Below are 18,841 nucleotides of genomic sequence, written 5' to 3'. Positions count from 1 at the left end.
TTGCTCTCACCTCTTGTCATTATACACTCAGTCTCTCATGGTATTTCCTCACACAAGTCTTTTTTTAAGCTCTCTTACTCTCACCAATCTCATCTCCCCAACATTCTCTCTTCTTTTCTGAAAGCCTCTACAAATCTTCACCTTCACCTCCACAAGATAGTGATCAGACATCCCTTCAGCTGCCCCTCTCAGTATTTTAACATCCAAAAGTCTCTGTTTTACATGCCTATCAATTAACACGTAGTCCAGTAATGCCCTTTGACCATCTCTCGTATTCCTATTCACCAGTCTTTTTTCAGGACACAAATCCACGAGCTCTTCACCATTTCCATTTTCAACACTAAACACTTCCATGTACACAAATTATACCCTCAACTGCCACATTATTCACCTTCACATTCAAATCACCCATCACGAATACCTGGTCTCGTGCACCAAAGCTGCTAATACACTCATTCAACTGCTCCTAAAACACTTGCCTTTCATGATCTTTCTTCTTATGACCAGGTGCATAGGCACCAATAATCACCCATCTCTCTTCAACCACTTTCAGTTTCACCCACAACAATCTAGAATTTACTTTCTTACACTTTATCACATACTCCTACAACTCTTGCTTCAGGAGTATTGCTACTCCTACCTTAGCTCTTGTCCTCTCACCAACCCCACACTACTCCCAAGACTTTTCCAAACCACTTTTCCCCTTCACCTTTGAGCTTTGTTTCACTCAGAGCCAGAACATCCAAATTCCTTTCATCAAACATACTACCTATCTCTCCTTTCATCTCATCTTGGTTACATCCATACATATTCAGACACCCCAGTCTGAGCCTTCAAGGAGAATGAGCACTCTCACTTGACTCTTGTTTCCCTTTTTAGAAATAAATACAAGTAGTGGGGTTTCTAGCCCTCCTGCTCCTACCCCCTTTAGTCGCCTTCCACGATGCATGGGAAATACATGGGAAGTATACCCATTTTATCAACCAACCCCTACAGGTGGATGAACAGCTGGGTTGACTGTGGACTGACTGCTAAAACCAGGATTCGAACCTATGTGCTCAACCTTGGTTGGTCCGTGAATGTGTCACAGTCAGGAACACTAGCCACTTTAGCAAGGGAGTCCCATACAGGTTTCTTTCCTAAACATACTTCTTAAGGTGGTTACATCCTCACAGATTTAGACATCCATTCATTATTCATTATCGTAAGCAAACATCTTCCACTCCTGATACCACAATTTTCCTTTCCAGTCTGGTCATTTGTGTATGCCACCATCCTCTCAGTCACCACTCTTCCATACAACTTACCAGGTTCATTCAATAAACTTATACCTTTGTAATTTGAACATTCACTTTTTTACCCCTTGCCTTTATACAGTGGCACTATATAGGCATTCTGCCAATCATCAGGCACCTTACCAGTATCCATACATCTATTAAAAATCCTGACCAATCAGTAACTTAATCACCTCCTTTTTCAAGAACTTTAATTGTAAAACCATCCACTCCAGCTATACTACATATTTTAATGAGAAGATAATGAAAGATAAAAACACTGGCCAAACAACTTTGAAAGGGAATGTAATTATGAGTGATAATTACACATTTATATCGTAATTATTTCCCAAACTATAAGCTTAAGAGATGGGTGAGAAGTTTTTCAAGAAAATTTTGTAAAAGAGGTGTCATTAACTTTAAGATGCTACTTTGTAGTAATTTTTCCAAGCAGTTGCATATAAGGCATGATTTATGCTTGAACAGCATCAAACACATTAGGTGCATGTGTGTTGTGATTAGTGTGCAAAAATATGAAATATAAAGAGACTTTAAGACATGGAGCTCCACAAGTTTAGAACTCTCTCCCTGCAGTGCACAAATAGGTACAGACAATAATAATTGTGAGACTGAGTGTGATACATATATAATATCCCAAGTGAGAGTGAGTGTGATACATACATAATATCCCAAGTGAGACTGAGCGTGATACATATGTAATATCCCAAGTGAGAGTGAGTGTGATACATACATAATATCCTAAGTGAGACTGAGTGTGATACATATATAATATCCCAAGTGAGAGTGAGTGTGATACATACATAATATCCCAAGTGAGACTGAGTGTGATACATATATAATATCCCAAGTGAGAGTGAGTGTGATACATACATAATATCCTAAGTGAGACTGAGTGTGATACATATGTAATATCCCAAGTGAGAGTGAGTGTGATACATACATAATATCCTAAGTGAGACTGAGTGTGATACATATATAATATCCCAAGTGAGAGTGAGTGTGATACATACATAATATCCTAAGTGAGACTGAGTGTGATACATATATAATATCCCAAGTGAGAGTGAGTGTGATACATACATAATATCCCAAGTGAGACTGAGTGTGATACATATATAATATCCCAAGTGAGAGTGAGTGTGATACATACATAATATCCTAAGTGAGACTGAGTGTGATACATATATAATATCCCAAGTGAGAGTGAGTGTGATACATACATAATATCCTAAGTGAGACTGAGTGTGATACATATATAATATCCCAAGTGAGAGTGAGTGTGATACATACATAATATCCTAAGTGAGACTGAGTGTGATACATATATAATATCCCAAGTGAGAGTGAGTGTGATACATACATAATATCCCAAGTGAGACTGAGTGTGATACATATATAATATCCCAAGTGAGAGTGAGTGTGATACATACATAATATCCTAAGTGAGACTGAGTGTGATACATATATAATATCCCAAGTGAGACTGAGTGTGATACATATATAATATCCCAAGTGAGACTGAGTGTGATACATATATAATATCCCAAGTGAGAGTGAGTGTGATACATACATAATATCCTAAGTGAGACTGAGTGTGATACATATATAATATCCCAAGTGAGAGTGAGTGTGATACATACATAATATCCTAAGTGAGACTGAGTGTGATACATATATAATATCCCAAGTGAGAGTGAGTGTGATACATACATAATATCCTAAGTGAGACTGAGTGTGATACATATATAATATCCCAAGTGAGAGTGAGTGTGATACATACATAATATCCTAAGTGAGACTGAGTGTGATACATATATAATATCCCAAGTGAGACTGAATGTGATACATATATATAATATCCCAAGTGAAACTGAGTGTGATACATACATAATATCCCAAGTGAGACTGAGTGTGATACATATATAATATCCCAAGTGAGACGATCACAGGTGAAATAAACTCTAGTATATGGTAACCATTTACTTCTTTCTTTTTCCAGATGTCTTCATGGTGATGAGAAGCCACAAGCCAGAATATCACCTTTACAGCCATCTACACACACCTTTCACAATGATAAACTTCCAAATCTTGATCAGTCTTGTGAAGAATATGTTGATCTTCTAAAAAAAAAATATGGTCTTTGACACATTTTGAGTTGCAGTATTTAATTTTCATCAAGTGTGGTCTTTAATTATATAGGAGGTCCATGTATAGTTTGATGATTCATTTTAAAGAGCCTTAGCCACCTCATATGGCCAAAAAAATGAGTCATGAGAATATTAAGCAACTTTTATTCTTTTCTCGTTATTTCCTTGGTTTATATAGCTCTACAATGCTCCAAATATTCAAATAAATTACATCATTTAAACAATATTTCTGACATTTATTGTAACTTTACAGTGCCCAGATATTTCAATATGCTAATTTTAAGCATCATGTGTTAATTATGTATGTGCCATGTATGTTCACTTCCTCAAACAGAATTTTTTTGAGATTCATTTAGAATGATATTTCCATCAGTGACAAACTGTCCAATACATGTATGCTTACAAGCTGTGGAGGGACCCTCATAGTATTGCGTTTACGATCATGAGCAAAGGAGGGATCCTATAACATTTACATTCAGGCTTATAAGTCATGGGGGGACCCTTTAAATAATACAATCAGGCTTAAGAGTTGAAATGGGACCCTCCTAGCATTACATTCAAGCTTATGACCTGCAAAGGGACTCTTAAAGTAATACAATCAGGCTTAAGAGCTGAGAAGGAACCCTCATAGCATTACTTTCAAGCTTAGGAGCTGTGAAGGGACTCTTATGGCATTACTTTCAGGCTTATGAGCTGTGGAGGGACCCTCATAGCACTACATTCAAACATATGAGCTGTGAAGGGACTCTCATGGCATTAATTTCAGGCCTATGAGCTGTGGAGGGGCCCCTCATGACATTACATTCAGGCTTATGAGCTGTGGAGGAACCCGTATAGTATTATGTCAGGCTTATGAACCGTGGAGGGACCCTCATTGCATTATGTCAGGCTTATGAGCTGTGGAGGGACCCTCAGAGCATTACATTCAAGCTTATGAGCTATGAAGGGACTGTCATGGCATTAATTTCAGGCTTATGAGCTGTGGAGGGGCCCCTCATGACATTACATTCAGGCTTATGAGCTGTGGAGGGACCCTCATAGCATTATGTCAGGCTTATGAGCTGTGGAGTGACCCTCATAGCATTATGTCAGGCTTATGAGCTGTGGAGGTACCCTCATAGCATTATGTCAGGCTTATGAGCTGTGGAGGTACCCTCATAGCATTACATTCAGGATTATGAGCTGTGGAGGGGCCCCTCATGCCATTACATTCAGGCTTATGAGCTGTGGGGGACCCATAGCGTTATGTCAGGCTTATGAACTGCGGAGTGACCCTCATAGCATTATGTCAGGCTTATGAGCTGTGGAGGTACCCTCATAGCATTATGTCAGGCTTATGAGCTGTGGAGTGACCCTCATAGCAGTATGTCAGGCTTATGAGCTGTGGAGGGACCCTCATAGCATTATGTCAGGATTATGAGCTGTAGAGTGACCCCCATAGCATTACATTCAGGATTATGAGCTGTGGAGGGACCCTCATAGCATTATGTCAAGCTTATGAGCTGTGGAGTGACCCTCATAGCATTATGTCAGGCTTATGAGCTGTGGAGGGACCCTCATAGCATTATGTCAGTCTTATGAGCTGTGGAGGGGCCCCTCATGACACTACATTCAGGCTTATGAGCTGTGGAGGAACCCTCATAGCATTATGTCAAGCTTATGACCTGTGGAGGGACCTTCATAGCATTATGTCAGGCTTATGAAATGGGGAGGGACCCTCATAGAATTATGTCAGGCTTATGAGCTGTGGAGGGACACTCATAGCATTATGTCAGGCTTATGAGCTGTGGAGGGACCCTCATAGCATTATGTCAGGCTTATGAACTGTGGAGTAACATTCATAGCATTATGTCAGGCTTATGAGCTGTGGAGGGACACTCATAACATTATGTCTGGCTTATGAGCTGTGGAGTAACAGTCATAGCATTATGTCAGGCTTATGAGCTGTGGAGGGACACTCATAACATTATGTCAGGCTTATGAGCTGTGGAGTAACAGTCATAGCATTATGTCAGGCTTATGAGCTGTGGAGTGACCCTTATAGCATTATGTCAGGCTTATGAGCTGTGGAGGGACCCTAATAGGATTATGTCAGGCTTATGAGCTGTGGAGGGACCCTCACTGCATTATGTTCAGGATTATGAGCTGTGGAGTGACCCTCATAGATTGTCAGGCTTATGAGCTGTGGAGGGACCCTCATAGCAGTATGTCAGGCTTATGAAATGGGGAGGGACAGTCATAGCATTATGTCAGGCTTATGAGTTGTGGAGGGACCCTCGTAGCATTACATTCAGGATTATGAGCTGTGGAGGGACCCTCATAGCATTATGTCAGGCTTATGAGCTGTGGAGGAACCCTCATAGCATTATGTCAGTCTTATGAGCTGTGGAGGGACCCTCATAGCATTATGTCAGTCTTATGAGCTGTGAAGGGGCCCCTCATGACATTACATTCAGGATTATGAGCTGTGGAGGGGCCCCTCATGACACTACATTCAGGCTTATGAGCTGTGGAGGAACCCTCATAGAATTATGTCAGGCTTATGAGCTGTGGAGGGACACTCATGACATTACATTCAGGATTATGAGCTGTGACACTACATTCAGGCTTATGAGCTGTGGAGGGACACTCATAGCATTATGTCAGGCTTATGAGCTGTGGAGGGACCCTCATAGCATTATGTCAGGCTTATGAGCTGTGGAGGGACACTCATGACATTACATTCAGGATTATGAGCTGTGGAGGGGCCCCTCATGACACTACATTCAGGCTTATGAGCTGTGGAGGGACCCTCATAGCATTATGTCAGGCTTATGAGCTGTGGAGGGACCCTCACTGCATTATGTTCAGGATTATGAGCTGTGGAGTGACCCTCATAGATTGTCAGGCTTATGAGCTGTGGAGGGACCCTCATAGCAGTATGTCAGGCTTATGAAATGGGGAGGGACAGTCATAGCATTATGTCAGGCTTATGAGTTGTGGAGGGACCCTCGTAGCATTACATTCAGGATTATGAGCTGTGGAGGGACCCTCATAGCATTATGTCAGGATTATGAGCTGTGGAGGAACCCTCATAGCATTATGTCAGTCTTATGAGCTGTGGAGGGACCCTCATAGCATTATGTCAGGCTTATGAGCTGTGGAGGGGCCCCTCATGACATTACATTCAGGATTATGAGCTGTGGAGGGGCCCCTCATGACACTACATTCAGGCTTATGAGCTGTGGAGGGACCCTCATAGCATTATGTCAGGCTTATGAGCTGTGGAGTGACCCTCATAGCATTATGTCAAGCTTATGACCTGTGGAGGGACCTTCATAGCATTATGTCAGGCTTATGAAATGGGGAGGGACCCTCAGAATTATGTCAGGCTTATGAGCTGTGGAGGGACACTCATAGCATTATGTCAGGCTTATGAGCTGTGGAGGGACCCTCATAGCATTATGTCAGGCTTATGAGCTATGGAGGGACCCTCATAGCATTATGTCAGGCTTATGAACTGTGGAGTAACATTCATAGCATTATGTCAGGCTTATGAGCTGTGGAGTGACCCTCATAGCATTATGTCAGGCTTATGAACCGTGGAGTAACATTCATAGCATTATGTCAGGCTTATGAGCTGTGGAGTGACCCTCATAGCATTATGTCAGGCTTATGAGCTATGAAGGGACCCTCATAGCATTATGCTCAGGATTATGAGCTGTGGAGTGACCCTCATAGATTGTCAGGCTTATGAGCTGTGGAGGGACAGACATAGCATTATGTCAGGCTTATGAGCTGTGGAGTGACCCTCGTAGCATTACATTCAGGATTATGAGCTGTGGAGGGACCCTCATAGCATTATGTCATGATTATGAGCTGGAGAGGGACCCTCATAGCATTATGTCAGGCTTATGAGCTGTGGAGCAACCCTCATAGCATTATGTCAGGCTTATGAGCTGTGGAGGGACCCTCATAGCATTATGTCAGGATTATGAGCTGTGGAGGGACCGTAATAGCATTGTCAGGCATATGAGATGTGGAGGTACCCTCATACCATTATGTCAGGCTTATGAGCTGTGGAGGGACCCTCATAGGATTATGTCAGGATTATGAGCTGTGGAGGGACCCTCATAGCATTATGTCATGATTATGAGCTGGAGAGGGACCCTCATAGCATTATGTCAGGCTTATGAGCTGTGGAGCAACCCTCATAGCATTATGTCAGGCTTATGAGCTGTGGAGGGACCCTCATAGCATTATGTCAGGCTTATGAGCTGTGGAGGGATCCTCATAGCATTATGTCAGGCTTATGAGCTGTGGAGGGGCCCTCATAGCATTACTTTCAGGCTTATGAGCTGTGGAGGGACCCTCATAGCATTATGTCAGGCTTATGAGCTGTGGAGGGACCCTCATAGCATTATGTCAGGCTTATGAGCTGTGGAGGGACCCTCATAGCATTATGTCAGGATTATGAGCTGTGGAGGGACCCTCATAGCATTATGTCAGGCTTATGAGCTGTGGAGGGACCCTCATAGCATTATGTCAGGCTTATGAGCTGTGGAGGGACCCTCATAGCATTATGTCAGGCTTATGAGCTGTGGAGGGACCCTCATAGCATTATGTCAGGCTTATGAGCTGTCGAGGGACCCTTTTAGCATTATGTCAGGCTTATGAGCTGTGGAGGGACTCTCATATCATTATGTCAGGCTTATGAGCTGTGGAGGGATCCTCATAGCATTGTCAGGCTTATGAGCTGTGGAGGGACCCTCATAGCATTATGTCAGGCTTATGAGCTGTGGAGGGACCCTCATAGCATTATGTCAGGCTTATGAGCTGTGGAGGGACCCTCATAGCATTATGCAGCTTATGAGCTCTGGGAGGGACCCTCATAGCATTATGTCAGGATTATGAGCTGAGGAGGGACCTCATAGCATTATGTCAGGATTATGAGCTGAGGAAGGGGACCCCTAATAGCATTGCAGGCATATGAGATTGTGGAGGTACCCTCATACCATTGTCAGGGTTATGAGCTGTGAAGGTACCCTCATAGCATCATGTCAGGCTTATGAGCTGTGGAGGGACCCTCACAGGATTATGTCAGGCTTATGAGCTATGGAGGGACCTTCATAGCATTATGTCAGGCTTATGAGCTGTGGATGAACCCTCATATCATTATGTCAGGCTTATGAGCTGGTGGAGGGACCTCATAGCATTACCTTCAGGTTTATGAGCTGTGGAGGGACCCTCGTAGCATTATGCCAGGCTTATGAGCTGTGGAATGACCCTTATAGCATTATGTCAGGCTTATGAGTTGTGGATGGACCCTCATAGATTATGTCAGTCTTATGAGTCCGTGGAGTAACATTCATAGCATTATGTCAGGCTTATGAGCTGTGGAGTGACCCTCATAGCATTATGTCAGGCTTATGAGCTATGAAGGGACCCTCATAGCATTATGCTCAGGATTATGAGCTGTGGAGTGACCCTCATAGATTGTCAGGCTTATGAGCTGTGGAGGGACAGACATAGCATTATGTCAGGCTTATGAGCTGTGGAGTGACCCTCGTAGCATTACATTCAGGATTATGAGCTGTGGAGGGACCCTCATAGCATTATGTCATGATTATGAGCTGGAGAGGGACCCTCATAGCATTATGTCAGCCTTATGAGCTGTGGAGCAACCCTCATAGCATTATGTCAGGCTTATGAGCTGTGGAGGGACCCTCATAGCATTATGTCAGGATTATGAGCTGTGGAGGGACCGTAATAGCATTGTCAGGCATATGAGATGTGGAGGTACCCTCATACCATTATGTCAGGCTTATGAGCTGTGGAGGGACCCTCATAGCATTACATTCAGGATTATGAGCTGTGGAGGGACCCTCATAGCATTATGTCAGGCTTATGAGCAGTGCAGGGACCCTCATAGCATTACATTCAGGATTATGAGCTGTGGAGGGACCCTCATAGCATTATATCAGGCTTATGAGCAGTGGAGGGACCCTCATAGCATTATGTCAGGCTTATGAGCTGTGGAGTGACCCTCATAGCATTATGTCAGGCTTATGAGCTGTGGAGGGACCCTCATAGCATTATGGTTAGGCTTATGAGCTGTGGGGGGACCCTCATAGCATTACATTCAGGATTATGAGCTGTGGAGGGACCCTCATAGCATTATATCAGGCTTATGAGCTGTGGAGTGACCCTCATAGCATTATGTCAGGCTTATGAGCTGTGGAGGGACCCTCATAGCATTATATTCAGGCTTATGAGCTGTGGAGGAACTCTCATAGCATTACATTCAGGATTATGAGTCGTGGAGGGGCCCCTCATAGCATTATGTCAGGCTTATGAGCTGTGAAGGGACCTTCATAGCATTATGTCAGGCTTATTAACTGTGGAGGGACCCTCATAACATTATGTCAGGCTTATGAACTGTGGAGGGACCCTCATAGCATTATGTCAGGCTTATCAGCAGTGGAGGGACCCTCATAGCATTATGTCAGGCTTATGAGCTTTGGAGGGACCCTCAGCGTTACATTCAGGATTATGAGCTGTGGAGGGACCCTCATAGCATTATATTCAGGCTTATGAGCTGTGGAGGGACCCTCATAGAATTATGTCAGGCTTATGAGCTGTGGAGTGACCCACATAGCATTATGTCAGGCTTATGAGCAGTGGAGTGACCCTCATAGCATTATGTCAGGCTTATGAGCTGTGGAGGGACCCTCATAGCATTATGTCAGGCTTATGAGCTGTGGAGGGACCCACATAGCATTACATTCAGGACTGTGAGCTGTGGAGGGCCCTCATAGCATTACATTTCAGCTTATTTGCCATGGACCCCGCATGTCATTGCAGTCAGGCTTATAAGCTGTGGAGGGGGCCTCACAGCATTACATTTACGCTTATGAACAGTGAGGGGACTCTCATGGCATCATTCAGGCTTATGAGCTGTGGAGGGACCCTTATGATAATACATTCAGGCTTATGAGCTGTGAAAGGACCCTCATAGCTTGAATTACTGTGTACTTTACAGATGGTTCTGACTCTCTAGGCAAAGGAAGACATGGTCTAGTTGGTGTGCCAAGCTACTTACAGCCTTGTTTTCTCAAAAGTATCTGCACAGGCCTTAATATTATCATTATTATTTTTTCTATTATACTTTGTCACTGTCTCCCACGTTAGCGAGGTATCGTAAGGAAGCAGACGAAAAAATGGCCAAACCCACCCACATACACATGTATATACATAAATGCCGACACATGCACATATACATACCTATAAATTTCAATGTATTTATTCATTTATTTATTTATTTATTGTACTTTGATGCTGTCTCCCGCATTAGTGAGGTAGCGCAAGGAAACAGACGAAAGAATGGCCCAACCCACCCACATACACATGTACATACATAAACTCCCAAATGCACATATACATACCTATACATCTCAACGTATACATATATATACAAACACAGACATATACATATATACACATGTACATAATTCATACTGTCTGCCCTTATTCATTCCTGCCACACATGAAATGACAACCCCCTACCCCCCGCATGTGCGTGAGGTAGCACTAAGAAAACACAACAAAGGCCACATTTGTTCACACTCAGTCTCTAGCTGTCATGTATAATGCACTGGAACCACAGTTCCCTTTCCACATCCAGGCCCTATAAAACTTTCCATGGTTTACCCTAGACGCTTCACATGCCCCGGTTCAATCCATTGACAGCACGTCGACCCCGGTATACCACATCATTCCAATTCACTCTATTCCTTGCACGCCTCTCACCCTCCTGCATGTTCAGGCCCCGATCACTCAAAATCTTTTTTACTCCATCTTTCCACCTCCAATTTGGTCTCCCACTTCTCCTCGTTCCCTCCACCTCCGACACATATATCCTCTTTGTCAATCTTTCCTCACTCATTCTCTCCATGTGACCAAACCATTTCAAAACACCCTCTTATGCTCTCTTAACCACACTCTTTTTATTACCACACATCTCTCTTACCTTTTCATGACTTACTCGATCAAACCACCTCACACCACATATTGTCCTCAAACATCTCATTTCCAGCACATCCACCCTCCTCCACACAACTCTATCTATAGCCCACACCTCGCAACCATATAACATTGTTGGAACCACTATTCCTTCAAACATACCAATTTTTGCTTTCCAAGATATACTTACATATGTATACTTATGTATCTATCTCTTTTTAAACCAGGTATTCTCAATCACCAGTCCTTTCTCAGCACACAAATCTACAAGCTCTTCACCATTTCCATTTACAACACTGAACACCCCATGTACACCAATTATACCCTCAACTGCCACATTACTCACCTGTGCATTCAAATCACCCATCACTATAACTCAAGTCTCGTGCATCAAAGCTGCTAACACACTCACTCAGCTCCTCCCAAAACACTGCCTCTCATGACCTTTCTTCTCATGACCAGGTGCATAGGGACCAATAATCACCCATGTCTCTCCATCCACTTTCAGTTTTACCTATATCAATCTAGAGTTTACTTTCTTACACTCTATCACATACTCCCACAATTCCTGCTTTAGAAGTAAAGCTACTCCTTCCTTTGCTCTTGTCTCTCACCAACTCCTGACTTTAATCCCAAGACACTCCACTCTTCCCCTTTACCCTTGAGATTCGTTTCACTCAGAGCCAAAACATCCAGGTTCCTTTCCTCAAACATACTACCTATCTCTCCTTTTTACTCATCTTGGTTACATCCACACACATTTAGACATCCCAATCTGAGCCTTCATGGAGGATGAGCACTCCCCCCATGACTCCTTCTGTTTCCCCTTTTAGAAAGTTAAAATACAAGGAGGGAAGGGTTTCTAGCTCCCCGCTCCCATCCCCTTTAGTCGCTTTCTACAACGCATGGGGAATGCGTGGGAAGTATTCTTTCTCCCCTATCCCCAGGGATACGTATGCATCCACAGACATATACATATATACACATGTACATATTCATACATGCTCCCTTCATCCATTCCTGCCACCACCCTGCCACACATGAAATGGCTCCCCCCTCTCCCTGCACACACGCGAGGTGGTGCTAAGAAAAGACAAAGGCCACGTTCATTCACACTCAGTCTCTAGCTGACGTGTAATGCAGCAAAACCACAGCTCTCTTTCCACATTCAGGCCTGACAAAACTCCCCATTGTTCACGCCAAACACCTCACATGCCCTGGTTCAATCCACCAACAACACGTCAACCCCGGTACATCACACCGTCCCAATTCCTTGCATGCCCCTCACCCTATTATTATTATTATTATTATTGTGAGAATGTATGTGAGAAATACTTAGAAAAGCAAATGGATTTGTATGTAGCATTTATGGATCTGGAGAAGGCATATGATAGAGTTGATAGAGATGCTCTGTGGAAGGTATTAAGAATATGTGGTGTGGGAGGCAAGTTGTTAGAAGCAGTGAAAAGTTTTTATCGAGGATGTAAGGCATGTGTACGTGTAGGAAGAGAGGAAAGTGATTGGTTCTCAGTGAATGTAGGTTTGTGGCAGGGGTGTGTGATGTCTCCATGGTTGTTTAATTTGTTTATGGATGGGGTTGTTAGGGAGGTGAATGCAAGAGTTTTCGAAAGAGGGGCAAGTATGAAGTCTGTTGTGGATGAGAGAGCTTGGGAAGTGAGTCAGTTGTTGTTCACTGATGATACAGCGCTGGTGGCTGATTCATGTGAGAAACTGCAGAAGCTGGTGACTGAGTTTGGTAAAGTGTGTGAAAGAAGAAAGTTAAGAGTAAATGTGAATAAGAGCAAGGTTATTAGGTACAGTAGGGTTGAGGGTCAAGTCAATTGGGAGGTAAGTTTGAATGGAGAAAAACTGGAGGAAGTAAAGTGTTTTAGATATCTGGGAGTGGATCTGGCAACGGATGGAACCATGGAAGCGGAAGTGAATCATAGGGTGGGGGAGGGGGCGAAAATCCTAGGAGCCTTGAAGAATGTGTGGAAGTCGAGAACATTATCTCGGAAAGCAAAAATGGGTATGTTTGAAGGAATAGTGGTTCCAACAATGTTGTGGGACCATTACCATTAAATATGTATTAACTGATTGGGAAACAAAATTGAGAATATTTGAAGAAAAGAAGTCAATATCACAGCTTCGTTTCATCTTGTTTCAACCAACTACTTCACAAATTGGTGTGGTGGCCAGGAAGGGAGGGAAAGAGTAGTGGTGTTGAGGAAGTGTGTGATGGCAAGGGAGGGATAGAAAGAGTGGTGGTTGTGAAGGAGGTTGCAATAACTAGGGAGGGAGGGAATGGTGGTGATGTTGAAGGAAGGTGTGGTGGCCAGGGAGGGAAGAAGAAACTAGAGGAAGTGCGTGGTGGGGAGAGAGGCTGCAGTAACCAGGGAGTGAGTAAGTGGCAGTGGAGGAGGGAGTGGAGTCAGTAAGCGAAGGTGTGGTAACCAAGGAGGGAGGGAGTGGAGGTAGCGAGGGAGGATGCAATAACCAAGGACAGAGTTAGTGGCAGTGGAGAAGGAGGGAGTGGTCTCACTATGTGCAAATGTGCTAAACAAAGAGGGAGGAGGTGGTGATAGTGAGGTAGGGTAAAGTAACCATGGAGGACGGTAGGGAGTGAGTGTCAGTGAGTGAGAATGTGGTAACCAGGGAGGAAGGGAGGGGGTGGCTTAGATAATGTTAGTCATGGACTTGAAGTAAAATATTTTGACAAATATATATGGTTTTGTGTTCAATCACTCTAAGTGGTATATGATTCCATATGTTAACATTCCTGTTGAAGAAAATGTACTTCACCTCAACTAATGTAAAATGTTTGCTTATGAGTTTGTATCCATTACTGAGTAAAATTAGATGAATTAAGCCTTAAGTAGCTTCATGGATCAGGATACTCAAATTCTTGAAAATTCTGAATACCTGTTTCACATCACCTCCCCTTTTCTAAGCTACATAGATTCAAGTAATTTCATTGATTTTCAAGGGATTTTTTTCTGTCCAGGAATCATTTTGGTAGGTAACTGCTGTACTCTCTCCATTCTGTCTTTGTCTTTTTTCAAATAATGTGAAAAAAAAACTGAACACAATATTCAGGATGGGGACATAGGAGTAAATAGTAAAGAGTAAAAATGATACAAAGGAATTCAAAAAGCAACAGACAACTACGTCCTCTCAAAGCTGTTTTTGATAGGGGAAGATGTCAGAAACTCAGAGAACAGTGTGGTTCAAGTCAGATAGCAGAAAGATAATTCAAAGGAAATAACCTGCAAACTGAAAGTCATGGACTTGAAGTGAGGTAATTATCAAGTCTATTATTAAATATCTACATTACTGCTTTTACCCAATCTATTTTCATTTACTTATTACATTTAATCGCTGTTTCCTGCATCAGTGAGGTAGTGACAGGAAACAGATGAAGAATGGCCCATCCACTCATATACACATGTATATATACACATAAATGCCCATACATGCACATGCACAGTCAGTGAGGTAGTGACAGGAAACAGATGAAGAATGGCCCATCCACTCATATACACATGTATATATACACATAAATGCCCATACATGCACATATACATGCATGGAAAGGATCACAATTTTGCGCATGATCAAGATATTCCTATGAGTCCGCGCGTTTCATTTTCCCCGTGGACTCATTGGAATATACATGCATATACATATCAACATATACATACACAGACGTATACATATATACACACACATACATATTCATACTTGCTTGCCTTTATCCATTCCTGTTACTACCCTGCCACATAGGAAATAACATCCTCCCTTTCAGTGAGATAGTGCCAGGAAAATACAAAAAAGGCCACATTCATTCACTCTCAGTCTCTAGCTGTCATGTGTAATGCACCGAAACCACAGTTCCCTATCCACATTCAGGCACCACAGACCTTTCCAAGGTTTACTCCAGATGTTTCACATGCCCTAGTTCAGTCCATTGATAGCATGTACACCCCCATATACCATATTCACTCTATTCCTTGCACACCTCTCAACCTCCTGTATATTCAGGCCCTAATTGCCAAAATCTTTTTCACAACATCCTTCCACCTCCAATTTGGTCTCCCGCTTCCCCTTGTTCCCTCCATCTCTGACACATATATCCTCTTTGTCAATCTTTCCTCACTCATTCTCTCCATATGTCCAAACCATTTCAACACAACCTCTTCTGCTCTCACCACCACACTCTTTTTTATATTACCACACATCTCTCTTACCCTTTCATTACTTACTTGATCAAACCACCTCACACCACATACTGTCCTCAAATATTTCATTTCTAACACATCCACCCTCCTCCGTACAACCCCATCTATAGCCCATGCCTCACAACCATATAAAATTGTCGGAACGAGTATTCCTGCAACCATACCCATTTTGCTCTCTCAGATAATGTTCTCTCCTTCCACACATTCTTCATTGCTCCCAGAACCTTTGCCCCCTCCCCCACCCAGTGACTCACTTCCGCTTCCATGGTTCCATTCGCTGCCAAGTCCACTCCCAAATATCTAAAACACTCCACTTCCTCCAACATTTCTCCATTCAAACTTGCATCCCAATTAACTTGTCCCTCAACCCTAATGAACCTTATAACCTTGCTCTTATTCACATTTACTCTCAACTTTCTCCTTTCACACACTTTTCCAAACTCAGTCACCAACCTCTGCAGTTTCTCACACGAATCAGCCACCAGAGCTGTATCAGCAGCAAACAACTGACTCACTTCCCAAGCCCTCTCATCCACAACAGACTGCATACTTGCCCCTCTCTCCAAAACTCTTGCATTTACTTCCCTAACAACCCCATCCATAAACAAATTAAACAACCATAGGGATATCACTCATGCCTGCCAAAAACAGACATTCACTGGGAACCAATCACTCTCCTCTCTCCCTACTCATACACATGCCTCACATCCTTGGTAAAAACCTTTCACTGAGAGCAACTTACCTCCCACTCCATATACTCTTAAGACCTTCCACAAAGCATCTCTATCAACCCTATCATATGCCTTCTCCAGATCCATAAATGCTACATACAAATCCATCTGTTTTTCCAAGTATTTCTCATATACATTCTTCAAAGCAAACATCCTCTCCCACTTCTGAAACCACACTGCTCTTCCCCAATCTGATGCTCTGTGCATGCCTTCACCCTCTCAATCAATACCCTCCCATATAACTTCCCAGGAATACTCAAGAAACTTATGCCTCTGTAGTTTGAACACTCACCTTTATCCCCTTTTCCTTTGTACAATGGCACTATGAATGCATTCTGCCAATCCTCAGGCACTTCACCATGATAAATGTATACTCTGAATATCCCTACCAACCAAACAACAACTCAGTCACTCCCTTTTTAATAAATTCCACTGCCTTGCCAACTTTCATCTTCCGCAAAACTTTCACTACCTCCTCTCTGTTTACCAAACCATTCTCCCTGACCCTCTCACTTTGCACAACCAATCTATTTGGCAAATTATTCCTCATGCTAACAATCCTGTAAAAGAAAAAGTACTTCACCTCATTCACGGTAAATCAATTACCCACGAGTTGCTATCCATTACAAGTAACATCAGATGATCCAAGTCTTAGGTAACTTGATAAATCAAAAATATCAAAGCCTTAAATCATTTTGAATACTTGTATTTGATCATCTCTTATCCTTTTCTTTACTAAGATAAATAGATTCAAGTGATTTAATCTTATCTCATAGGATTTGTTTCTCAGTTTGGGAGTCATCTTGCTAGCTCGATGCTATATTCTCTCCATTTTGTCCATGTCTTTTTATATGTAGGGTGACCAAAGCTGAACACAATATTCAAGATGTGGTTAAACCAATGAAATGTAAAGAGGATCAGTCATCATTCTTGTTGATCATGAATCAGAATAATGACAGTGAAAATATAGTGGAAAGGGATAAATAAACCAAATGCTTGAACATCCTCCAAGACATCTTACTTTGATTTCTTCTGCTAGACCAAGCAAACTGGAGCGTTTCTCCTCATCTGTGGATACATTTTCCTTTGAGAGCTGCAGTCATCACAATCATTTTCTTTTATTAAACCTGATCACCATTTCCCACGTCAGCAAGGTAGCGCCAGAAAACAGACTAAGAACAGCCCATTCACTCATACATACATAAAAAGATAAAGGTGAGTGTTCAAACTACAGAGGCATAAGTTTGCTCAGTATTCCTGGTTAATTATATGGGAGGGTATTGATTGAGAGGGTAAAGACATGTACAGAGCATCAGACTGGGGAAGAGCAGTGTGGTTTCAGAAGTGGTAGAGGATGTGTGGATCAGGTGTTTGCTTTGAAAAATGTATGTGAGAAATACTTAGAAAAACAGATGGATTTGTATGTAGCATTTATGAATCTGGAGAGTGCATATGACTGGGTTGATACAGACGGTTTGCGTAGGGTTTTAAGAGTGCATGGTGTGGGAGGAAAGTTGCCTGAGGCAGTGAAAAGTTTTTATCAAGAATGTAAGGCATGTGTACAAGTAGGAGAGGAAAGTGATTGGTTCTCAGTGAATGTCAGTTTGCAGCAGGGGTGCATGATGTCTCCAGGGTTGTTTAATTTGTTTTTGGATGGGGTTGTTAGGGAGGTGAATGCAAGAGTTTTAGAGAAAGGGCAAGTATGCAGTCTGTTCTGGATGAGAGAGCTTGGGAAGTGAGTCAGTTGTTGTTCGCTGTTGATACAGCACTGGTGGCTGATTCAGCTGAGAAACTGCAGAAGTTGATGACTGAGTTTGGTAAAGTGTAAGAAAGAAGAAAGTTGAGAGTAAATGTGAATATGAGCAAGGTTATTTGGTTCAGTAGGGTTGACAGACAAGTTCATTGAGAGGTAAGTTTGAATGGAGAAAAACTGGAGGAAATAAAGTGTTTCAGATATCTGCGAGTGGACTTAGCAGTGGATGAAACCATGGAAACAGAAGTGAGTCACACGGTGGGGGAGGGGGCAAGGGTTCTGGGAGCATAATGTGTGTTAGACGAGAATGTTATCTCGGAGAGTAAAAATGGGTATGTTTGAAGGAATAGAGGTTCCAGCAATGTTATATGGTTGCAAGGCGTGGGCTATAGATAGGGTTGTGTGGAGGAGGGTGGATGTGTTGGAAATGAAATGTTTGAGGACAATATGTGGTGGTTTGATTAAGTAATGAAAGGGTGAGAGAGATGTGTGGTAATAAAGAGTGTGGTTGAGAGAGCAGAAGAGGGTGTGTTGAAATGGTTTGGTCACATGGAGAGAATGAGTGAGGAAAGATTGATAAATAGGATATATGTGTCAGAGTTGGAGGGAACAAGAAGCGGGACACCAAATCAGAGGTGGAAAGATAGTGAAAAAGATTTTGAGCGATCAGCCTGAA

The 18,841-nt window shown here is 42.6% G+C and overlaps 1 protein-coding gene across 1 annotated transcript in view; it reads left to right on the top strand.

The window, feature by feature from the left end:
* LOC139745978 (uncharacterized) overlaps window positions 1–3,668 on the top strand; it is a 190,255-nt gene extending 186,587 nt beyond the window's left edge. Inside the window, 1 exon segment of the mRNA XM_071656739.1 lies at window positions 3,295–3,668. Coding sequence (XP_071512840.1) covers window positions 3,295–3,439 — 145 coding nt within the window. The 3' untranslated portion in view covers window positions 3,440–3,668.
* The last annotated feature ends 15,173 nt before the right edge of the window (window positions 3,669–18,841 follow it).

This window comes from Panulirus ornatus, chromosome 63 (genome assembly GCF_036320965.1).
Source record: "Panulirus ornatus isolate Po-2019 chromosome 63, ASM3632096v1, whole genome shotgun sequence".
NCBI lineage: Eukaryota > Metazoa > Arthropoda > Malacostraca > Decapoda > Palinuridae > Panulirus > Panulirus ornatus.
This window is presented reverse-complemented; position numbering and strand designations above follow the sequence as displayed.